This window comes from Ursus arctos, unplaced genomic scaffold (genome assembly GCF_023065955.2).
Source record: "Ursus arctos isolate Adak ecotype North America unplaced genomic scaffold, UrsArc2.0 scaffold_1, whole genome shotgun sequence".
NCBI lineage: Eukaryota > Metazoa > Chordata > Mammalia > Carnivora > Ursidae > Ursus > Ursus arctos.
Genome location: NW_026622763.1, coordinates 57,127,021 through 57,149,585, shown reverse-complemented (window position 1 = coordinate 57,149,585; position 22,565 = coordinate 57,127,021). Strand labels below are relative to the sequence as shown.

The 22,565-nt window shown below is 39.7% G+C and overlaps 1 protein-coding gene across 50 annotated transcripts in view; it reads left to right on the top strand.

Annotated features, from left to right (window-relative positions):
* TTN (titin) overlaps positions 1 to 22,565 on the top strand; it is a 270,562-nt gene that overhangs the window by 178,482 nt on the left and 69,515 nt on the right. For all 50 annotated transcript variants that reach the window (XM_057316425.1, XM_057316423.1, XM_057316417.1 and 47 more), the window contains 44 exons: positions 16 to 282; positions 1,026 to 1,295; positions 1,387 to 1,689; positions 1,783 to 2,085; positions 2,321 to 2,508; positions 2,597 to 2,711; positions 2,817 to 3,101; positions 3,201 to 3,352; positions 4,260 to 4,407; positions 4,557 to 4,734; positions 5,160 to 5,281; positions 5,376 to 5,663; positions 5,777 to 6,073; positions 6,195 to 6,381; positions 6,753 to 6,868; positions 6,964 to 7,263; positions 7,458 to 7,757; positions 7,851 to 7,956; positions 8,058 to 8,254; positions 8,338 to 8,643; positions 8,741 to 9,019; positions 9,610 to 9,909; positions 10,024 to 10,326; positions 10,440 to 10,805; positions 11,118 to 11,420; positions 11,554 to 11,853; positions 12,485 to 12,781; positions 12,886 to 13,170; positions 13,264 to 13,557; positions 14,854 to 15,153; positions 15,255 to 15,563; positions 15,648 to 15,838; positions 16,310 to 16,739; positions 18,040 to 18,348; positions 18,475 to 18,623; positions 18,706 to 18,738; positions 18,832 to 18,961; positions 19,051 to 19,350; positions 19,442 to 19,759; positions 20,690 to 20,986; positions 21,098 to 21,397; positions 21,487 to 21,801; positions 21,902 to 22,050; positions 22,395 to 22,545. In XM_057316425.1, coding sequence (XP_057172408.1) covers positions 16 to 282; positions 1,026 to 1,295; positions 1,387 to 1,689; positions 1,783 to 2,085; positions 2,321 to 2,508; positions 2,597 to 2,711; positions 2,817 to 3,101; positions 3,201 to 3,352; positions 4,260 to 4,407; positions 4,557 to 4,734; positions 5,160 to 5,281; positions 5,376 to 5,663; positions 5,777 to 6,073; positions 6,195 to 6,381; positions 6,753 to 6,868; positions 6,964 to 7,263; positions 7,458 to 7,757; positions 7,851 to 7,956; positions 8,058 to 8,254; positions 8,338 to 8,643; positions 8,741 to 9,019; positions 9,610 to 9,909; positions 10,024 to 10,326; positions 10,440 to 10,805; positions 11,118 to 11,420; positions 11,554 to 11,853; positions 12,485 to 12,781; positions 12,886 to 13,170; positions 13,264 to 13,557; positions 14,854 to 15,153; positions 15,255 to 15,563; positions 15,648 to 15,838; positions 16,310 to 16,739; positions 18,040 to 18,348; positions 18,475 to 18,623; positions 18,706 to 18,738; positions 18,832 to 18,961; positions 19,051 to 19,350; positions 19,442 to 19,759; positions 20,690 to 20,986; positions 21,098 to 21,397; positions 21,487 to 21,801; positions 21,902 to 22,050; positions 22,395 to 22,545 — 10,836 coding nt within the window. The remainder of the gene's footprint in view (positions 1 to 15; positions 283 to 1,025; positions 1,296 to 1,386; positions 1,690 to 1,782; positions 2,086 to 2,320; positions 2,509 to 2,596; positions 2,712 to 2,816; positions 3,102 to 3,200; positions 3,353 to 4,259; positions 4,408 to 4,556; positions 4,735 to 5,159; positions 5,282 to 5,375; positions 5,664 to 5,776; positions 6,074 to 6,194; positions 6,382 to 6,752; positions 6,869 to 6,963; positions 7,264 to 7,457; positions 7,758 to 7,850; positions 7,957 to 8,057; positions 8,255 to 8,337; positions 8,644 to 8,740; positions 9,020 to 9,609; positions 9,910 to 10,023; positions 10,327 to 10,439; positions 10,806 to 11,117; positions 11,421 to 11,553; positions 11,854 to 12,484; positions 12,782 to 12,885; positions 13,171 to 13,263; positions 13,558 to 14,853; positions 15,154 to 15,254; positions 15,564 to 15,647; positions 15,839 to 16,309; positions 16,740 to 18,039; positions 18,349 to 18,474; positions 18,624 to 18,705; positions 18,739 to 18,831; positions 18,962 to 19,050; positions 19,351 to 19,441; positions 19,760 to 20,689; positions 20,987 to 21,097; positions 21,398 to 21,486; positions 21,802 to 21,901; positions 22,051 to 22,394; positions 22,546 to 22,565) is intronic.

Here is a 22,565-nt window from a genome sequence, read left to right as displayed (position 1 = left end):
ATATTTTCTTTTCAGAAATCCCTGTTGAGATCATCAGGCCTCCCCAAGATATTCTCGAAGCCCCTGGTACTGATGTTGTCTTTTGGGCTGAGCTCAACAAAGATAAGGTGGAAGTTCAGTGGCTAAGAAATAACATGGTTATTGTTCAGGGTGACAAACACCAGATGATGAGTGAAGGAAAGATACACAGGCTACAGATTTGTAATATTCAACCTCGTGACCAGGGTGAATACAGATTTATTGCCAAAGACAAAGAAGCCAGAGCTAAGCTTGAACTGGCAGGTAAATCCCTTTCTTTTATTTTCAGGTATCCTCACAATATCACAGATACTCTGTTAAGTTTCAGATTTCACAATTAATGCGATAATGCTTGTGAAAGCCTTTTATTTCTGCTAGGCTCTATCCACACGTAACTATTCTAATGTCTCTTACCACGAAGTGTCCTGAGTTAGAGGTCATTGATAGCATTCTTCTTTACGTGCTAGAACCTTGAACAGGTACTGGCTCATGGTGGCTGTTCATTAATTCCTAGAATTAACATATTGCCCTCAAAGTCATCCCCAAAAACCCAGACCTAGAGAAAGCGCTGGTCTCTTCTATTTTCCAAACCTCTCTGGAGCCTCTTAGGTCTGTTCTCATCCTGACTCAAGCTTTCAAGACATCCTTATGGGTTATTCTAAAAAAGCCGTGACTGTTTCCCTTGTACATAAAAATTTTGTCTAGTTTATCTTGAACTAAGTATGACATGCCTACTTTATAAAAACCAACATGTTTTGTACTATATTTAGTTCCCTGTTATTATTTTTGGCAAAGAAAAGAGATTTTACGGTTTTATATCATTCTTCATCCTCTGATCTCAAGTCTGACAATTTGCAAAAGCAGCTCTGGCTGCTCTGAAGTTATTGTGCTATACTTCCAAGGTCATGTAACCAATATTTGCTAACAAATACATCGTAAAGAAGCTATGGTGTAGCTGGACTGTAATACATAACTCAAGAGCATTCCCATGTTCTTTTTCTCACTAGCTGCACCTAAAATCAAGACAGAAGATCAGGATCTTGTGGTTGACGTTGGCCAGCCTCTGACGATGGTGGTGCCCTATGATGCCTACCCTAAAGCGGAAGCTGAGTGGTTTAAAGAAAATGAACCTCTGTCTTCAAAAACTGTTGAAACTACAGCTGAACAAACTTCTTTCAGGATTTTAGAAGCTAAGAAAGGAGACAAAGGAAGGTATAAAATTGTGCTTCAGAACAAACATGGAAAAGCAGAAGGATTCATCAATTTAAAAGTTATTGGTAAGCCCTTGCATCAGTTGGACTTGATTGGCAAAGCACAATTAAAAGCACGGTAACACACTAAAAGAAAAATTTTATGTATGAATTTCAGATGTCCCAGGGCCAGTACGTAACTTAGAAGTGACAGAAACATTTGATGGTGAAGTAAGCCTTGGTTGGGAAGAGCCATTAACCGATGGTGGAAGCAAAATCATAGGTTATGTTGTTGAAAGACGTGACATCAAAAGGAAGACGTGGGTTCTGGCCACTGATCGTGCAGACAGTTGTGAGTTTACTGTCACTGGACTACAGAAAGGTGGAGTTGAGTACCTATTCCGTGTCAGTGCAAGGAACAGAGTTGGCACTGGTGAACCAGTAGAAACAGATAACCCTGTAGAAGCAAGGAGTAAATATGGTAAGAAGTTTTTAAGTAAATTGCAAACGAGCTCATCTTGCTTTTATCCCTGATTTAACCCAAAGCTGTGTTTTCTTCTGTGATGAAATCCAGATGTTCCAGGCCCTCCTTTGAACGTAGCCATCACTGATATAAATAGATTTGGGGTCTCACTGACATGGGAGCCACCAGAGTATGACGGAGGAGCTGTGATCACAAACTACGTTATTGAATTAAGAGATAAGACTTCTATCAGATGGGACACTGCCATGACAGTAAGAGCTGAAGACCTATCTGCAACTGTCACTGATGTGGTGGAAGGACAAGATTACAGTTTCCGGGTCAGAGCCCAAAACCGAATTGGAGTGGGGAAACCAAGTGCGGCCACGCCCTTTGTCAAAGTTGCTGATCCAATTGGTAAGCCCATCAAAAAAAGGAAATAAGTACTTTATGAAATCTAGAAATTAGGCCTATTAAAATAATGAAAAGGTAGAACATCAGAAAGATGTGCACAAATCATAGAAATCCAGACCATGCCTACTTAGTGAATTCAGCAAGCCTGATTATTTTAACGGGGCTGATAGAAATGACTATGCATTAATGAATTGTCACTGAATTAAATGATGTGCTCCAACTCTTTCTTCCATTCCAGAGAGACCAAGTCCTCCTGTGAACCTAACTTCCTCAGATCAGACTCAGTCATCAGTTCAGCTCACATGGGAGCCTCCTCTGAAAGATGGAGGAAGCCCAATATTGGGTTACATAATTGAACGGTGTGAAGAAGGAAAAGATAATTGGATTCGTTGCAATAAGAAACTTGTCCCTAAACTGACTTACCAGGTAGGGAATTTGCATCTATAAAAATACTCGGTGTATGATCATGGACTTAAATGTACATGTTTTTACAAATATTGATTCGTAACTTTAGGTTACTGGATTACAAAAAGGAAATAAATACTTATATCGAGTATCTGCAGAAAATGAAGCTGGTGTTTCAGATCCATCTGAAATTCTTGGTCCTCTAACTGCTGATGATGCATCTGGTAAGTGGATATTTTGTTTTTAGATTTGGGAATAGCGCATAACTACTTCAGGGTATGAGGGCCTTAATACATTACTGGAAACTCATTAATTTTTCTTCTTGGTAGTTGAACCAACAATGGATTTAAGTGCATTTAAAGATGGCCTGGAAGTTATTGTCCCGAATCCTATCACGATCCTGGTTCCAAGTACAGGCTATCCAAGGCCAAGTGCAACCTGGTCTTTTGGAGATAAAGTACTAGAAGCAGGAGACCGTGTGAAAATAAAAACCTTATCTGCCTATGCTGAACTTGTCATTTCTCCAAGTGAACGTCCGGACAAGGGCATTTATACACTGAAATTAGAAAATCGCGTGAAAGCAATTTCTGGAGAAATTGATGTCAATGTAATTGGTAAGGACCTAAACTTGTGTTATATAAGGTGATTTGACAGTATTAAGAAATATTGGTTCAAGCTGTTACCTATATTGATTTCTAACTGCATTTTCTCAGCTCGCCCAAGTGCACCCAAAGAACTGAAATTTGGTGACATAACCAGAGACTCGGTACATTTGACTTGGGAACCACCAGATGATGATGGAGGAAGTCCATTAACTGGATATGTTGTTGAAAAACGAGAAGTCAGCCGGAAAACATGGACTAAAGTGAGTTTTGAGCAGCAATGCACCAACACCGGAGAAAAGAGTGGGGGAAAGCCCACCATGCTGGGATGCCAGACATAGTTTATATGGTTTCACTTTGCCTTGCCGAAAAAGAACCAAAAACTTTTTTAAAATGTCTTGATGCTAATGCTTTCTGAGGTAGTTCAACCAAAATTTGGTATAATTGCCTTATTTTGTGCTTTACCAAATTTTCTAAGTTTACGAAAAAAATAAAACGGAACCTATTCCTTTGATACCTGATAAGTACCCAATATGTCCTATTAAGCTATAAGCCATTCTAAGGACACTAAGTACTTGATTCCCTGGTGGTCAGACTTCTCACTCCACTAGATTATCTTAGTTGGCCCAATCTACCATTTTTTTTTTCTCCTTAGTTTATTACTGTTATTTACTCATTACTGTTTTTTACCTTGATTTAAAACCATATTTCTGGGGGCACCTAAGTGGCTCAGTCAGTTAGGCATCTGTCTTGGACACCTGAGCCGAAGACAAATGATCCCAGGGTTCTGGGATGGAGCCCAGCATTGGGCTGCCTGCTCAGTGGGGAGCCTGCTTTTCCCTTTCCCTCTGCCCCTCCCCCTCCTCACGCTCTCAGGAGCACTGTCTAATAAGTAAAAAAAAAAAGTCTTTGAAATCGTGTTTCTAATGTCCAAGCTAGAGGAAAGACTCAATACCTTATCTGCTACCTTTTTAATGTGTATAGACTATGAAAGTTTCACCTTAATATATTAAGGTCCAAATATTATGTCTTCTCTGCAACTTTTTTCTTATATGAAATAATCCTTATCATTCAAAAACAATTTCTATTTGTATCCCTGCTCATGATAAAAATCTTTTGACTCAGGGAAAGGGTTTTTGGGCAACAAGTAATTGTATTTCTTTGTCCCAGGTTATAGACTCTGTGACTGACCTAGAATTCACGGTTCCTGATCTTGTTCAAGGAAAAGAGTATTTATTTAAAGTCTGTGCTCGTAACAAATGTGGCCCCGGAGAACCCGCATATGTTGATGAACCTGTAAATATGTCAGTTCCTGCAAGTGAGTACATCCTTGATGATTTCTTATCTAGCCTCTGATTGCCATTTTCACTTTTAGACCTGGAATTGAAGTTATGGGGGAAAGGCACGGTTGGCAATATGGAGATTTCATAGATGACCTAAGACTGACTCTCTTTAAAATGTTTATAGCGGTACCTGACCCACCAGAGAATGTTAAATGGAGAGATCGAACAGCCAACAGCATCTTTCTAACATGGGATCCACCTAAACATGATGGTGGTTCACGCGTCACAGGCTATATAGTTGAAAAATGTCCACGTGGCTCTGATCGATGGGTTGCCTGTGGAGAACCAGTTGCAGAAACAAAGTAGGTTTTTATAATTATTTTTATATTTATTTTTATATTTATAATTATCTTATAACTATATAAATAAAATATAAATTGTATTTTTATTTTATATTTAATATCTATATTTTATATATTTTTAAATTATTTTAGAATTATGGCACACAAGTAAATGTTTCATCTTCCTCACTAAAATGAGTGTTTTTCTTTTAGAAAACGTGTTACTTTTTTTTCACTGAGAATTCCCCTGGTGTGCCTGTCCAATTTTAAAAAGTGCTGCTGAACTTATCCCCCCTCCAAGGTTTTCATTAGTTACAATACTGAAGCAATCCAGAATTAATTTAAGGAGTAGTATTCTATTAAGATTAGGTATGAATTTTAGAAAGATTATGAACACTAGAGGTTATGTGCATTATAGTAAAATATCCTATTTTGTTTTCCAATAGAATGGAAGTGACAGGTCTTGAAGAAGGTAAATGGTATGCCTACCGCGTGAAGGCCTTGAACAGGCAAGGTCCTAGCAAACCAAGCAAACCCACAGATGAAATCCAGGCTGTGGATACACAGGGTATGTATGTTGGGGTTTTGTGTTATTAACAAGGCCTCTGCCTTTAATTCTGTTTGAACTTGCTAACATCGTAAATAATCTTTTCCAATTTTAGAGGCCCCAGAAATCTTCCTTGACGTGAAGCTCCTCGCTGGTCTCACCGTAAAAGCAGGAACTAAAATTGAACTTCCTGCCACTGTAACTGGAAAACCTGAACCTAAAATAACTTGGACAAAGGCTGATATGCTTTTGAAGCAGGACAAAAGAATCACCATTGAAAATGTTCCTAAGAAATCCACGGTGACCATCATGGATAGTAAGAGGAGTGACACCGGCACATACATCATCGAGGCCGTGAACGTCTGTGGTCGGGCCACTGCGGTGGTGGAAGTGAACGTCTTAGGTGAGCGAGGCTGCCATTTCAAAAATGGGCAAACTCATCGCAGCTACTTTTTAAAATCAAACAGGATTTTTTTAAAAATGCTTTTTTTCCTGAATGTGTAATGTCATCCACAGACAAACCTGGACCACCAGCTGCTTTTGACATCACAGAAGTGACCAACGAATCATGCCTTCTAACATGGAACCCACCACGCGATGACGGTGGATCTAAAATCACAAACTATGTTGTGGAGAGAAGAGCGACGGACAGTGAAGTGTGGCACAAGCTCTCATCAACTGTCAAGGATACAAACTACAAGGCAACCAAATTAACACCCAACAAAGAATACATCTTCAGAGTGGCTGCAGAAAACATGTATGGTGTTGGTGAACCAGTTCAAGCCTCTCCAATAACAGCTAAATTTCAGTTTGGTAAGTTTCTCATTAATCCATTGGCCAAAATTATTTTAAAAAGATTCTTGTGCCAAACTGGGATTTGAGTGTCAAATTTATATACAGGACATGTAACACTTATATCCTTATCTGCCTATAGATCCACCTGGACCTCCAACTCGCCTCGAACCTTCTGATATCACTAAAGATGCAGTTACTCTCACATGGTGTGAGCCTGATGATGATGGTGGCAGCCCAATCACTGGATACTGGGTTGAAAGATTAGATCCTGATACTGATAAATGGGTCAGATGCAATAAGATGCCAGTAAAGGACACAACATATAGGTATGTCCAATTATCTCCATCAAGATGTTAAGATAGCAGTATATATCATTTTTCACTCTTTAGCATTCCTTTTGATTATACATTCTTATATATTACCATAAAATTTTAAATTATTTTTATATTTTGTATTACCACATAATTTCAAAAATGATATAAATTCCATTCAAGGACACATTTCTTAATTTCTTTACTGTAAAACATTGACTTTCTGTAAGTTGCAAAGTGGTCTTCCAGTATATTATGAGAATGACCACTGTTATAGATACTATAATTACATTGGTACATTTGACCAAATCTAAATTTATAATGAAATCTTTTCAGTTAAATTTCTGCTGATCATGGTATCCAATTCACACTTTTCCCTAATTCAGAGTGAAAGGTCTCACCAATAAGAAAAAATACAGATTCCGTGTGTTGGCTGAAAATCTTGCTGGACCTGGAAAACCAAGTAGAACAACTGAACCAATCTTAATAAAGGATCCCATAGGTATTATTTATATATCTTTCTGTGGCTATTTTGAAGCTTCTATTAACTCTTTTTTTGACAAACCTAAATAATGGTTTTATTTCATTGGTTTGCAGATCCTCCATGGCCTCCTGGAAAACCAACTGTGAAAGATGTAGGAAAAACATCATTGATGTTGAATTGGACAAAGCCAGAACATGATGGAGGGGCAAAGATTGAGTCTTACGTCATTGAAATGCTAAAGACCGGAACAGATGACTGGGTCCGAGTGGCTGAAGGTGTTCCCACCACTCAGCATTTGCTCACCGGTCTCATGGAAGGGCAGGAATACTCATTCCGAGTCAGAGCTGTAAACAAGGCTGGAGAAAGTGAGCCCAGCGAACCCAGTGACCCTGTGCTTTGCAGGGAAAAACTATGTAAGTCACTCTTGATGCTTAAAGTATATAAGTTCTTCTAAAGTATATCTGAGAAATACAATATGAGAAAAAATTAAAAACTCATTACTAGATTGTTTCATCCTTGCTATGTGATTTCCTAGTTACTATGAGAGAATTCAGTGAAGACTGAATATTGGACAATAAAAAAATCGAATTCTCTTTTTCTTCTTTAGATCCTCCATCACCACCTCGCTGGCTTGAAGTTATTAATATCACAAAAAATACAGCAGACCTTAAGTGGACAGTTCCTGAGAAAGATGGAGGGTCCCCCATCACCAACTACATTGTGGAAAAGAGAGACGTGAGGCGAAAAGGCTGGCAAACAGTGGACACAACTGTCAAGGACACCAAGTGCACCGTAACCCCACTGACAGAGGGCTCTTTATATGTGTTCCGAGTTGCTGCAGAAAATGCCATAGGACAAAGTGACTACTGTGAAATTGAGGACTCTGTCCTGGCCAAAGATACCTTTAGTATGTTCTCTGACTTCATCTTTGTGACGCCATTTGTTGTAGATTATTACCTTTCCCTCTGCTTTTTCTAACAATTGAATGTTTTGCTTCTAGCCACCCCTGGGCCACCCTACGCTCTTGCAGTGGTTGATGTAACCAAGCGACATGTTGACCTGAAGTGGGAACCACCGAAAAATGATGGTGGACGACCAATACAGAGGTAAAATTTTAATTAATTCATAAAGAATAATTTACACTCAGCTGAAAATTCATAACTTTGTTTTCCCTATTTAATGCTAATGAAATGTTTTATTTCAATAGATATATCATTGAGAAGAAAGAAAAGTTAGGTACCCGTTGGGTGAAAGCTGGAAAGACCGCAGGACCTGACTGTAACTTCAGAGTAACTGATGTCATTGAAGGAACAGAGGTCCAGTTTCAGGTTCGGGCAGAAAATGAAGCAGGCGTTGGTCACCCAAGTGAACCCACAGAAATCCTGGCAATTGAAGATCCAACAAGTAAGTAGCATCAGTTATGCAGAGGATATTGTCTAGAGCTTGATGATGAGATCACGGATGTGAATGTTTCACTCTTTTTTCAGGTCCTCCTTCACCTCCCCTTGACTTGCATGTGACTGACGCTGGGCGAAAGCACATTGCCATTGCCTGGAAGCCTCCAGAGAAAAATGGTGGAAGTCCTATTATAGGATACCATGTTGAAATGTGTCCAGTAGGCACTGAGAAATGGATGCGAGTTAATTCTCGCCCCATAAAAGACTTGAAATTCAAAGTTGAAGAAGGCGTTGTTCCTGACAAGGAGTACGTTCTGAGAGTGAGAGCTGTCAATGCTGTTGGTGTCAGTGAGCCATCTGAAATCTCCGAAAATGTGGTTGCCAAAGACCCAGACTGTAAGAACACCATTTCTTTTATAATTAATAAAACAGGCTTTGCTTACACATTGCCCTTTGACATATCTTTTTTTCCCCTCTTTTGGATATCTTACAGGCAAGCCAACAATTGACATGGAGACACATGACATTGTTGTTATTGAAGGTGAAAAGTTAAGCATTCCTGTTCCCTTCCGGGCTGTCCCAGTTCCAACCGTTAGTTGGCATAAAGATGGCAAAGAAGTCAAAGCAAGTGATAGATTAACAATGAAGAATGACCACATCTCTGCACACCTTGAAGTTCCCAAGTGTGTCCATGCGGATGCTGGAGTTTATACCATTACGCTGGAGAACAAGCTCGGCTCAGCAACTGGAAAAATCAATGTCAAAGTCATAGGTAATCATTCTTTGATGAAATACCAGATATTATTCTTCACATGTTAGGAAAATTAGTTAACTTTGCAGGGTTAGTATAAAGGGTTTCATGAGTTGGCCATTTGTAAGCTAAGTGTCCTTCCAGGTGATTTCTTCCCATATGAGAAGCAAAACAATTATAGAGGTGAAAGTGCTAGTTAAATTCTGATTAAACTAATTTAATTCTGTTGTAATTACTAGCATGTGAAGTACTAAATAAAAGAGTATATCCAAAGGATGTTTAAATTGCCAATATTCATTTATTAATTGTATTTGCATTTTCCTGTAGTGTTTTCTCCAGGATCAGTAATATTTTCTACCCCATCCCGTGCGGATGGTGTTTAAAAATTTGCGAGCGGGAGGGGCAACTTTGCTTGGACTGAAGACTCGGGGGCTACTGACATTTAGTAATTGGGGGCCAAGGATGCTAAATGGCCTGCAGTGTAAGGAGGGGATACTCCAACACATCAAAGATTATCCCACCCAAAATGTGGATAGTCCCACTTAGAAAAAGAGTGTACTATAACATGCTGACTTTTCATCTTACGATAATTATCATTTCATTTCTAATAGGCCTACCTGGACCATGCAAAGATATTAAAGCAAGTGACGTGACCAAGAGTTCTTGCAAATTAACCTGGGAACCTCCAGAATACGATGGTGGAAGCCCAATCCTTCATTACGTCCTGGAACGCAGAGAGGCTGGGAGGAGGACATATATACCAGTCATGTCTGGTGAGAACAAACTGACTTGGACCGTAAAAGATCTCATACCAAACGGTGAATACTTCTTCCGTGTTAAAGCTGTCAACAAGATTGGTGGAGGCGAATATATTGAACTGAAAAATCCAGTCATTGCTCAAGATCCAAAGCGTAAGTTTGGGCACGGATATAATACAGCTAGGAATTAATATGCAATTTTTTATTTAAAAAAGGTGGGCTTATATTAAAAACGTACATATTAACAGGTTTTTCCTTATTCTTCAGAGCCCCCTGATCCACCTATAGATGTTGAGGTTCATAATCCTACAGCTAAGGCAATGACTATTACGTGGAAGCCGCCTTTGTACGATGGAGGGAGCAAAATAATGGGTTACATCATAGAAAAGATTGCTAAGGGTGAAGACAAATGGAAGAGATGCAATGAACACCTAGTACCTGTCCTGACCTATACAGCAAAAGGACTTGAAGAGGGAAAGGAATACCAATTCCGAGTGCGAGCAGAAAATGCTGCTGGCATTAGTGAACCTTCTCGGGCCACTCCTCCAACCAAAGCTGTAGATCCTATTGGTAAGTTTTGTTTAATGGGGCTGCCGTTTTCCCATTGTACCATAAAAGAGATAATGTTTTGTCGGATGTTATGATCAGAATTGAAAGCAATTACTGTTTTTAAATCATTACAGATGCCCCGAAGGTCATTATGAGAACAAGCCTTGAAGTGAAACGGGGTGATGAAATAGCACTTGACGCAACCATCTCCGGGTCACCTTACCCAACTATTACGTGGCTAAAGGATGAAAAAGTCATTACACCAGAAGAAATTAAGAAGCGAGTAGCACCCACAATTAGGAGGAAGAGGGGTGAAGTTCAAGAAGAAGAGGAACCATTTGTCCTGCAGCTGACAGAACGTTTGAGTATCGACAACAGTAAAAAGGGAGAATCTCAGCTACGCGTCCGAGATTCTCTCCGACCTGACCATGGCCTGTATATGATCAAAGCTGAAAATGACCATGGTATTGCCAAAGCTCCTTGTACTGTCTGTGTGCTGGGTAAGTAGGTACAACTACACTTCTCAATGGAAGAAAGTCTATACAAGAGTTTTAGTAAAACATATAAAAGGGGTTTGGGCCAGGGGAGGGGGATAAAAGAAGTAGGAAATAGCCTCAGCAAGGTATCCTCAGTCCCATTTTTCCTCCCAGCTACGTAAATGAAATCAACCAAACTTGTTGTTAGCTAATGTGATACAAAGACAGATGTAGGAAAACAGAAGTTTATGTTAAAGGGGCATGCTGACATTGATATTTTCCATTGCAACCACTTCTACTCAAATTTTTAATCACTGCTGTTTTTTGAAATATTAGATACACCGGGACCACCAATCAACTTTGTATTTGAAGATATTAGAAAGAACTCCGTCCTCTGTAAATGGGAACCACCCCTTGATGATGGCGGCAGTGAAATTATAAACTACACTTTGGAAAAGAAAGACAAGACAAAACCTGACTCAGAGTGGATTACTGTCACTTCAACACTTAGACACTGCAAATACTCAGTGACAAAACTGATTGAAGGAAAAGAGTACCTCTTCCGTGTAAGAGCTGAAAATAGGTTTGGGCCTGGACCACCATGTGTTTCAAAGCCACTTATAGCTAAAGATCCATTTGGTAAGGTTCTTTTAGCATCTACACTTTGCGTTTTTATCATATGCATGGGTATATATGTTATCATAGCTTATAAACTTGAGTTTTTATATCATACTAGGGAATTAATTCAAACATGCTATTGTTCTTTTATCAGAACCACCTGATGCACCCGATAAGCCCATTGTAGAAGATGTAACCAGCAACAGTATGCTAGTGAAATGGAATGAACCAAAAGATAATGGAAGTCCCATCTTGGGTTATTGGCTTGAAAAACGTGAGGTTAATAGTACACATTGGACTCGTGTCAACAGAAGCCTTCTGAATTCTTTGAAGACCAATGTAGAAGGCCTATTAGAAGGACTCACCTACGTCTTCAGAGTATGTGCCGAAAATGCAGCTGGACCTGGAAAGTTCAGTCCCCCTTCAGATCCCAAAACAGCACGTGATCCAATCTGTAAGTACTTTCTTACAAAGTGAGCGGGGTACAGCATGGTGACTATAATTAAGTCACTTAAGTACTATATTACATGCTTGAAAGCTCTTAAGAGAGTAGATCTTGAATGTTATCACTACCAAAAGAATGATAACTGTGTAAGGGGATGGAGGTAAAAACTAACGTTGTGGTGATCATTTTGCAATATATGTATCAAATCATCATGTTGTATACCTTAAACTTACCAAAAAAAAAAAAAATCAAGCAAAATTCTAACAATGAATACAGACACACATTAAGGTTACAATGGAAAATTTTAAACATCTGTATTTTTTATTTTAATGTTTTTTTTATTATATTATGTTAGTCACCACCATACAGTACATCCCTGGTTTCTGATGTAAAAGTTCGATGATTCATTAGTTGTGTATAACACCCAGTGCACCATGCAATACGTGCTCTCCTTACTACCCATCACCAGTCTATCCCATTCCCCCACCCCCTAAACATCTCTATATATATAACTTAAAAGTTTCACAGACAGTACTTACCCATATTACATGCAATGCATTCTGGGGAAAAGTGGATAGAGTACGTTGTCCATTTTAAAAGCTTCAGTGAGTTCTGATTTGTGTATCTGCATTCATTCTAGCTCCACCGGGGCCACCTGTCCCAAGAGTCACGGACACAAGCTCTACAACTATTGATCTAGAATGGGAACCCCCAGCTTTCAATGGTGGTGGGGAAATTGTTGGCTACTTTGTTGATAAACAGCTGGTTGGCACAAATGAATGGTCACGCTGCACGGAGAAGATGATCAAGCCCCGTCAGTACACTGTCAGAGAAATCCGAGAGGGTGCCGATTATAAACTTCGAGTGAGTGCTGTCAACGCTGCAGGTGAAGGACCACCGGGAGAGACAGGACCTGTTACTGTGGCTGAACCACAAGGTAATTTAACAGTTACATGAGTAAGATTATGGATATTTTCCTAATATGGGATTTTTTTTTTCCATCTTTCTTGGGCTAACGTATTACTGTTCTCTTTCAAACAGAGCCTCCGACCGTGGAACTAGATGTTTCTGTCAAAGCTGGAATACAAATAATGGCTGGAAAGACTCTGAGAATTCCAGCTGTGGTAACTGGTCGTCCGGTGCCTACCAGAGTATGGACCATAGAAGAAGGGGAGCTGGATAAAGACCGCGTTGTAATAGAGAACGTTGGAAACAAATCTGATCTAATTATCAAGAGTGCATTGAGAAAAGATCATGGCAGATACGTGATCACAGCTACCAATAGCTGTGGTTCCAAATCCGCGGCAGCCAGAGTAGAAGTTTTTGGTAAGGAATGTTACATGGATTTTCATAGGGTTCTCCTAAGTGATACAATTGAGCGCATTGATTTTTATGGTTTTTTTTTTTTTATTTTTTCAGATGTTCCTGGACCAGTTCTTGACTTAAAACCTGTTGTAACAAACAGAAAGATGTGTTTACTTAACTGGTCTGATCCCGCAGATGATGGAGGAAGTGAAATCACAGGATTCATTATTGAAAGAAAAGATGCTAAGATGCATACCTGGAGACAACCAATTGAGACTGAGAGATCTAAATGTGACATCACAGGCCTCATTGAGGGGCAAGAATATATGTTCCGTGTGATTGCCAAGAACAAGTTTGGCTGTGGCCCTCCTGTTGAAGTAGGACCAATTCTTGCAGTTGATCCACTAGGTAAAAGAGGTTTTCATTGTGTTTTCTTTGTGTTTGCTTCTAGTTATGTCATTTATTTATTGAGCCTTATTTCAAACTCCCCAGGAGTCCCATGATCTATAGCTAGAGAGTGATAAGAAAGGTAAATCAAATAACTACCAGCAACTTTAAGAATACTGTATTTGCTATAATTTCAATGTAATTTTTGGCTCACTGTAATTTTTGCAGAAATCCGTGCATGGTTTTGCATACTGAAAAACCTGAATCTACTGCAGCTTAGTAATAACCTAAAAATAGTTAGACATACTCCATCTCTGCAATAGAATACACTGGAGTAATTCACTTAATAACTTTAGTACTTAAAGGGAGTTCATTATTTTTGAAAGATTACAGGATCGACAACAGCCTTATGACAAATGTCTTAGCCTTCCTTTAGCCCTCAAATAGTCTCCACACTGGAAGGATACGGAGGCCCAGAATCAGAAAAGGCCACCAGAGAATAGAAATCTAAGGAAAGGAAATCTCCTTAGTAGGAGCAAATGTGAAACCCTAACATTGCACACACTTGGAGACACATCCTGACAACCCATCCAAGAAACTCCCCCAACCCACTCCCCAAGAAACAGAGGCTTTATTCCTCCTCCACCACCACCTCCCTACCAACCAAAAACAGAAAATTACAGCCTCACTGCGACAGTTCATCTCACACGTGTCTGCCGTGGGTCAAGCTGTACGAGAGGGAGCAGAGCTGAGCTTCCACCACACAGCTCGGCTTCGGGTTGCGATAACCATCAACAGGAGAGGATTAGGTCTAGTGTTAGCATTCACACTTCTTCTTTGTTTTGTCCTTTGGGCACAAAACTACAGCAGCATTGCATAAATTCTCTTTCTACTCCATTTTAAACCCCCGCTTGGAGGCAACTTGGTTCAAAGGGTGTTCAGTAGTGCTATCCACTGTCTGTTAATCACGGAAACACTTTGGTCGTCCAAGGCAAAACTTCACAGACCTTCTCTTCTATTCATTAGGATCAGAAGCTCTCCCAGTGACAGAGGTGTAAAAGATCTAAAGTGGTAAAAATAACAAAAGCATACAAGCCCTTCGATTTATTTTTAATCCACAATTTTGACTGTAAAGCTTACTAAGAAAAACTCTGCCTGTAATCATTCTGTAACTGATAGGTTTTCAGAAGGATTTTAAAGATGGATGTAAGGTTATGCCAAACAGAAACCTATTTTTCACATAACTAATTTGAAGTGAAATACTATCTCTTACATGAATATTTGATGCTTGTCATTTCAACTTGCCTCTGATTTAAGGTCCTCCAACGTCTCCTGAGAGGCTCACATACACAGAAAGGACGAAGTCCACTATCACCCTTGACTGGAAAGAGCCCCGCAGTAACGGTGGCAGTCCCATCCAAGGCTATATCATTGAAAAACGGCGTCACGACAAACCCAACTTTGAAAGAGTTAACAAGCAACTCTGCCCAACCACATCTCTTCTGGTTGAAGATCTCGATGAACACCAAATGTATGAATTCCGCGTCAAAGCCGTCAATGCAGTTGGGGAAAGTGAACCATCCCTGCCTCTTAATGTGGTCATACAAGACGATGAAGGTGTGGAATCTGAGCCTGATTTGAGCGCACTTTATGGTGCTGCCTTTATCTCATAGGTTGAGCAAACATCTTATGACTTTTTCTTTCCCTTCTCTTTACAGTGCCTCCAACTATTAAGTTGCGCCTGTCTGTTCGAGGAGACACTATCAAAGTTAAGGCAGGAGAGCCTGTTAATATCCCTGCAGATGTGACAGGCCTTCCGATGCCTAAGATTGAGTGGTCCAAGAATGAAACTGTGATTGAAAAACCCACAGATGCACTTAAGATAACAAAGGAAGAAGTATCCCGAAGTGAGGCAAAGACCGAGCTTATCATTCCCAAAGCCGTCCGGGAAGACAAAGGCACTTACACCATTACTGCTTCCAATCGCCTGGGCTCAGTGTTCCGAAACGTTCATGTGGAAGTATATGGTAAGGGACCTGCTTCCTTTGCTCAAAACCAAGTCCAGTGTCTAAGAATTGTCTTCTCATTCTCCTCTCTTGGCTCCTTTCCAGATCGTCCATCACCACCAAGAAATCTTGCTGTTACTGACATTAAAGCTGAATCTTGCTACTTGACATGGGATGCCCCTCTAGACAATGGTGGCAGTGAAATCACCCATTATGTCATTGACAAACGTGATGCAAGCAGGAAGAAAAGTGAATGGGAGGAAGTCACCAACTCTGCTGTAGAGAGGAAATATGGGGTAAATTATCCTAAATGTTTTCTTATACACATTAAAAGGACATGACTCTAAATTAACACCATTCTGGCATAGTCTTGGAATTTAATGCTTAAACTCAAAACTGCACATAAAAAAGATTTATCGTAGTTTTTAGCACCATGCGCATAAGGCAACTTAGTAAATACTATTTGGTAAACCAATTCTCTTTTGAGAGATCCACTGTTAGGAACAATAAATACACATATATTTTTTTAAATTTTTTATTTAAATTCAATTAGCCAACATATAGTACTTCACTAGTTTTTGATGTAGTGTTCAATAATTAGTTGTGGATGCCTTCTCCACATTTGAGTCTATGTATTTTTAAACTATATATTTACTTGATTTTAATAATTTCATTGTCTTCCCTACGAAAAGAACTTGAATTTTAACATAAGTGAAATCAACATAAGTATGTTGTTTTTAAGAAATCATTATTCATCTGATTTCTAGGTCTGGAAACTTATCCCCAACGGTCAGTATGAGTTCCGAGTTAGGGCAGTGAATAAATATGGAATCAGTGATGACTGCAAATCAGATAAAGTTGTCATTCAAGATCCCTTCCGCCTCCCTGGACCTCCGGGAAAACCAAAAGTTCTGGAGCGCACCAAAGGGTCGATGCTAGTGAGCTGGACTCCTCCTCTGGACAATGGAGGCTCTCCAATTACGGGCTACTGGCTGGAAAAGCGAGAAGAGGGAAGTGCCTACTGGTCACGTGTTAGCCGAGCACCAATAACCAAAGTGGGATTGAAAGGCGTGGAATTCAATGTTCCCCGCTTGATTGAAGGTGTTAAATACCAGTTCAGAGCAATGGCAATAAATGCTGCAGGAGTTGGTCCTCCCAGTGAACCATCAGATCCAGCTATTGCAGGAGATCCTATATGTAAGTCTGCTTCCATTTCTAGAGCTTACAAAGAGCACAGACACTAAATGGATAATTCTGCTCTTAAATTTCTTGCATTTTTCTATGCCAGCTTATTAAAGTAAAAACCCTATACTTACATATATGTACTTCTGATACTCTATATGTGTGTATGTATATACATATGTACACACTACACACACAGCTATACGTGTGTATATTTCTGAGGAATCGCAATGATAAAGACCCTAGACTATAAGCTCCTCTCGGTTCCCATACCCCTATCCCATTAGATACTATGGAAATGATCTCCCTCCCTAAAGAGACCCTCTAGTTGGAGTTCAACAAAAAGCAAAATGTTAACTTTTCAACAGCATATTTGACCAAAGATATGAGATTCTCAGGCACAGTCTGTGAGGTCAAATAAAAGAAAAAAAAATTCTTCTGAAAGCTCTACTTAGCAGATCAGTTCAAAAACTAAAATACCATGGCCTTAATGATTAATTATATTTGCTATATATCTGATTAGATTCTCTGTAGAAAAAAAAATTCAGCTACTTGTTAAAAAGATTTAAAATACTCTAAGTTCTATATGGAGCATATATTTAAAATGAAGTAGTCATTCATTCATTCAGCAAGCTCATATTGAACGTTTGCTATGTGCAAGGAACTGTGCTAAGCACTAGACAGGAAGAGCTAGGGTTAAAAAGGCTTTCTATAATGGTAAAGCACTGTCAGAAATGTAAAGGATTGTTATGCATCGATCTTTTCCCTAAAGGGCATACACTCAGTCTGTGTTCAAGGATTTATCAGCTAATAACGAAATCATTTTTTTAAAAATTTTAACGTAAATTAGGGGCACCTGAGTGGCTCAGTCAGTTAAGCGGCTGCCTTTGGCTCAGGTCATAGTCCCAGGGTCCTGGGATCAAGCCCTGCATCGGGCTCCCCGCTCAGTGGGGAGGCTGCTTCTCCCTCTCCCTCTATCAGATAAATAAAATCTTTTGTTAATGGAAATTAAAACAAGTTTTTAGTAGAGAATATTTCAGTCTCTTCAAAGGGATCTTAAAATAGATGTATATTCTATTTATATACAATTGGTAAAAAGCTATCTAGAGATAGTGTATAGTCTCTTTAATCCCAGTTAGTTGTTTGCTTTCTTTTGTTTTACATTAATGCGAAATGCAAAGATACTATTTCTTATATTCTCTTCTCTGGAAGGTAATTTATTCCTTCGGAATTCCTACTTTAGTATCCAGTAGATTAAATCTGGCATTCCATTGGCTTCAAAATTTGTTACACTTTGTTTTTTTCTTCTTCTTAGATCCACCTGGGCCACCTTCTTGCCCAGAGGTCAAAGATAAAACAAAGTCCAGCATCTCGCTGGCATGGAAACCTCCAGCCAAAGATGGTGGCAGTCCAATCAAAGGCTACATTGTAGAGATGCAAGAAGAAGGCAGTACTGACTGGAAAAAAGTAAATGAGCCAGACAAACTGCTAACCACCTGTGAATGTGTGGTGCCAAATCTGAAAGAACTCCGCAAGTACAGATTCAGAGTGAAAGCTGTCAATGAAGCCGGGGAATCCGAGCCAAGCGATACAACTGGAGAGATCCCTGCCACAGACATTCAAGGTACTCGTCCTTTATTGCGTTTATGTATCCTTTGCTCTGATTACGAAAGTAATTTCCCGGGGATAGGTCACTTACTTTTTTGAAAAAGGTAAGCTAAATCCTGTTCTATTATTCATGGTATTACAGAGGTACCAGAAGTTTTTATTGACATTGGAGCACAAGACTGTCTGGTTTGTCAAGCTGGCTCCCAAATTAGGATTCCTGCTGTCATCAAGGGACGCCCAACACCAAAATCATCGTGGGAGTTTGATGGAAAGGCAAAGAAGGCAGTGAAGGTAAGAAAAATATAATTTTCTGTGTCTCCCATTGATTCACTCTAAGGAATATTAATACTACAACGATCTTCTTTTCTAACAGGAAGGAGTTCATGACGTACCTGAGGATGCACAGGTAAAAAGAAAAAATGGAAGTGATTCAGAACACAGTTGACTGCAGCACTGCTCTCATTTCATCCAATGTATGACTACTCTCTTCTCTGTATAGGTGGAGACTGCTGAAAACTCATCAGTAATTATTATTCCGGAATGCACACGAGCTCACTCAGGCAAATACAGCATCACAGCCAAGAATAAAGCAGGACAGAAGACAGCACATTGCAGAGTCAAAGTCATGGGTAAGAAAGATTTTAAACGTGACCATAGAATGAGAACAAACTATTTTAAACAAAATGACATTGCTTACGTGGTGATTTGCATCCAACAGATGTACCAGGGCCACCCAAAGATCTGAAAGTCAGTGACATCACAAGGGGTAGTTGCAGACTCACATGGAAGATGCCAGATGACGATGGAGGAGACAGGATCAAAGGCTATGTTATAGAGAAGAAGACAATCGATGGAAAAGCCTGGACTAAGGTCAATCCAAACTGTGGAAGCACCACATTTGTGGTTCCTGATCTCATCTCTGAACAGCAGTATTTCTTCCGCGTGCGTGCAGAAAACCGTTTTGGTGTTGGTCCACCTGCAGAAACCGTTCAGAGGACCACAGCCAGAGACCCAATATGTAAGTTTTTTTTTAATCCAAGATTAATTTCTCAAATTTGAAGTATATCATTATAAACAATGCTTAATACTTCCTTTCCCTATTTTTAAAGATCCTCCTGACCCCCCCATTAAACTCAAGATTGGCCTCATAACAAAGAACACCGTACACCTATCATGGAAACCCCCAAAGAATGACGGGGGCTCCCCTGTCACCCACTATATTGTTGAGTGCCTTGCATGGGACCCTACTGGGAAAAAGAAAGAGGCATGGAAACAGTGCAACAAGCGTGATGTGGAAGAACTGGAATTTACTGTTGAAGACCTCATTGAGGGCGGCCAGTATGAATTCAGGGTCAAGGCTGTCAACGCTGCAGGAGTCAGCAAACCTTCAGCCACTGTGGGCCCAGTGACTGTCAAAGACCAGACATGTAAGTCCCGGCATATTAACCAAGAATGTCCTCTTTAGGAATGCCTTCCTAGAAATTTAGTATTAGTCCAAAGAGAAAAAGAGAAGTATCTGTACGTCAGGAGGCTACTGTGAGTGGAGTGTGAACGTGGCCATCTTAATCACTCATTCCCTCACCTTCTACAGAATTATCCTATTTCCTTATATGTTACACCTTTCCCTTATTTGAAGGAGATGATGTTTGGAATTTCCTTACTATGATTTTCTGCATCATCCTCAAAAAGGGGAAGAAAGTAAGCAGTTATCTGCTCAGCAAATTTTGAGACCCATTTATCTTCACAATCAAGTTTCTTTTTCTCTAAGAAAAAGATACATCCATTTTAATAAATATAGACAGCAAATGTAATAATTCTTCGTCTATTATTGTTACCATCCCTACTGCTGTGTTTGTTCAGTTCCCTCTTCTAAAATTAGGAGGGGTGTAGTCACTGCCCTCTTTGCACATTCTTCCACTAGATTCATGGAAAATGGAAAGTTGCTTTGCCTCTACTAGCAGTTGTATTTCTTAGGAAGGGAGTTCTCTCAGAATAAAAATAGTAAGTCCTCTCATAACTCTCTGCATGTTTAAGGAAATATGCATATATATTAAAGGGAATATCATGCTACTACAATCTTCACTTCTCTCTGCCCTTTCTCAGTATCTCCATGCATAATAACACCAGGTAAGAGAGAGGCAATAGCTGGTTACATAGCCACGTGTGGGTCCAATAAAGGATGATGACCACATATACCTGTTCTCCAAACTGGTATAAGTTAGTTGAAATCAAATCTGTTCTTCATATTGGGCTGGGCTACAAAGCCTGCTGATAGTAGATATAAATATCTTTATAGGCACTATAAATTCTACTTTCTGTCCCTAGTGACCACTTTTTTTTTTTTTTAAATAATCTAGGCCCACCATCAATTGAGCTAAAAGAATTCATGGAGGTTGAAGAAGGAACGGATGTTAACATTGTGGCCAAAATTAAAGGTGTGCCATTCCCAACACTGACCTGGTTTAAAGCTCCTCCAAGGAAGCCTGACAAGAAAGAACCTGTTGTCTATGACACCCACGTCAACAAACTGGTAGTGGATGATACGTGCACCTTAGTTATTCCACAGTCTCGCAGGAGTGACACTGGCTTATATACCATCACAGCTGTGAATAACCTGGGAACAGCATCAAAGGAGATGAGACTGAATGTCCTCGGTAAAGAGAGCACGGCTTTATTAAAACTACATGTTTTTCTGTCCTAAATATATTATTGGGCTTTAAAATCATTCTTCTAATATTTTCTTTCCTTTTTTGAAACCATTTTAGGTCGTCCTGGCCCTCCAGTGGGCCCAATAAAGTTTGAATCTGTTTCAGCAGATCAAATGACATTATCTTGGCTTCCACCTTTGGATGATGGAGGGTCTAAGATTACAAACTATGTAATTGAGAAGAGAGAGGCTAATAGGAAGACATGGGTGCATGTCTCCAGTGAACCTAAAGAGTGCACGTACACAATTCCCAAATTGCTAGAAGGCCATGAATATGTGTTCCGAATCATGGCCCAGAACAAATTTGGTGTTGGGGAGCCTCTTGACAGTGAACCTGAAACAGCGAGAAACCTCTTCTGTAAGTAGGACATGTTTTACATATAAAAATCACTCTTATCTGTTGTTTTTCATAAATTCTTATAAATCAATGTGATTTCTTTTCCACAGCTGTCCCTGGAGCACCAGATAAACCAACCGTTAGCAGTGTGACTCGCAACTCCATGACTGTCAACTGGGAAGAGCCAGAATATGATGGAGGCTCTCCTGTGACAGGGTACTGGCTAGAAATGAAAGACACCACTTCAAAGAGATGGAAGAGAGTTAACCGAGATCCTATCAAAGCCATGACTTTGGGTGTTTCTTATAAAGTGACTGGTCTTATTGAAGGTTCTGATTATCAGTTCCGTGTATATGCAATCAATGCTGCTGGTGTGGGCCCTGCAAGTCTGCCATCAGACCCAGTGACTGCTAGAGATCCAATTGGTAAGCCTTGAAACCATTCCTCCTCCCCCCCAACCCCCGCCCCCACCACCAAACTGCCATGGAAAAGTCAAGAATACTAATGTATACTGGTTCTTTCCAGCCCCTCCTGGTCCTCCAATTCCCAAAGTCACAGACTGGACTAAATCATCTGTGGATTTGGAGTGGTCTCCCCCACTAAAAGATGGTGGATCCAAAGTAACTGGGTACATCGTTGAATATAAAGAAGAAGGAAAAGAAGAATGGGAACAGGTAGCTAACACTTGGCATTATGGAAATATATTATAAATAAGCTAAAAGTGTAGCTGTTATTCTGAATGCCATTAATTTCTACTTGTATTTTTTATCAAGAAATCAGAAAAAAACATACTTATAATGGATAATCCAAACATCTGTTAAGTTATATTATCGTTATTAAAACACAATTACGGGCAAGACATTTCATTCAGGGCTTACCTGAAATATCTGATCCCCAAAACCTAAACTGGCAATAATTTTCCCAAACAGAGTAGTTTTAAATATGCTGTTGGTTATACTTTAGAAAGCTATTAAAACAGGAAGCTACGAAGACCTGAATGCATGTGATCCTTCCCTAGGGTAAAGATAAAGAAGTGAGAGGAACAAAGCTTGTTGTGACAGGGTTAAAAGAAGGAGCTTTCTACAAATTCAGAGTTAGAGCAGTCAACATTGCCGGCATTGGAGAACCTGGAGAAGTCACAGATGTCATTGAAATGAAGGACAGAATTGGTAATTATTTACCCTTCTAT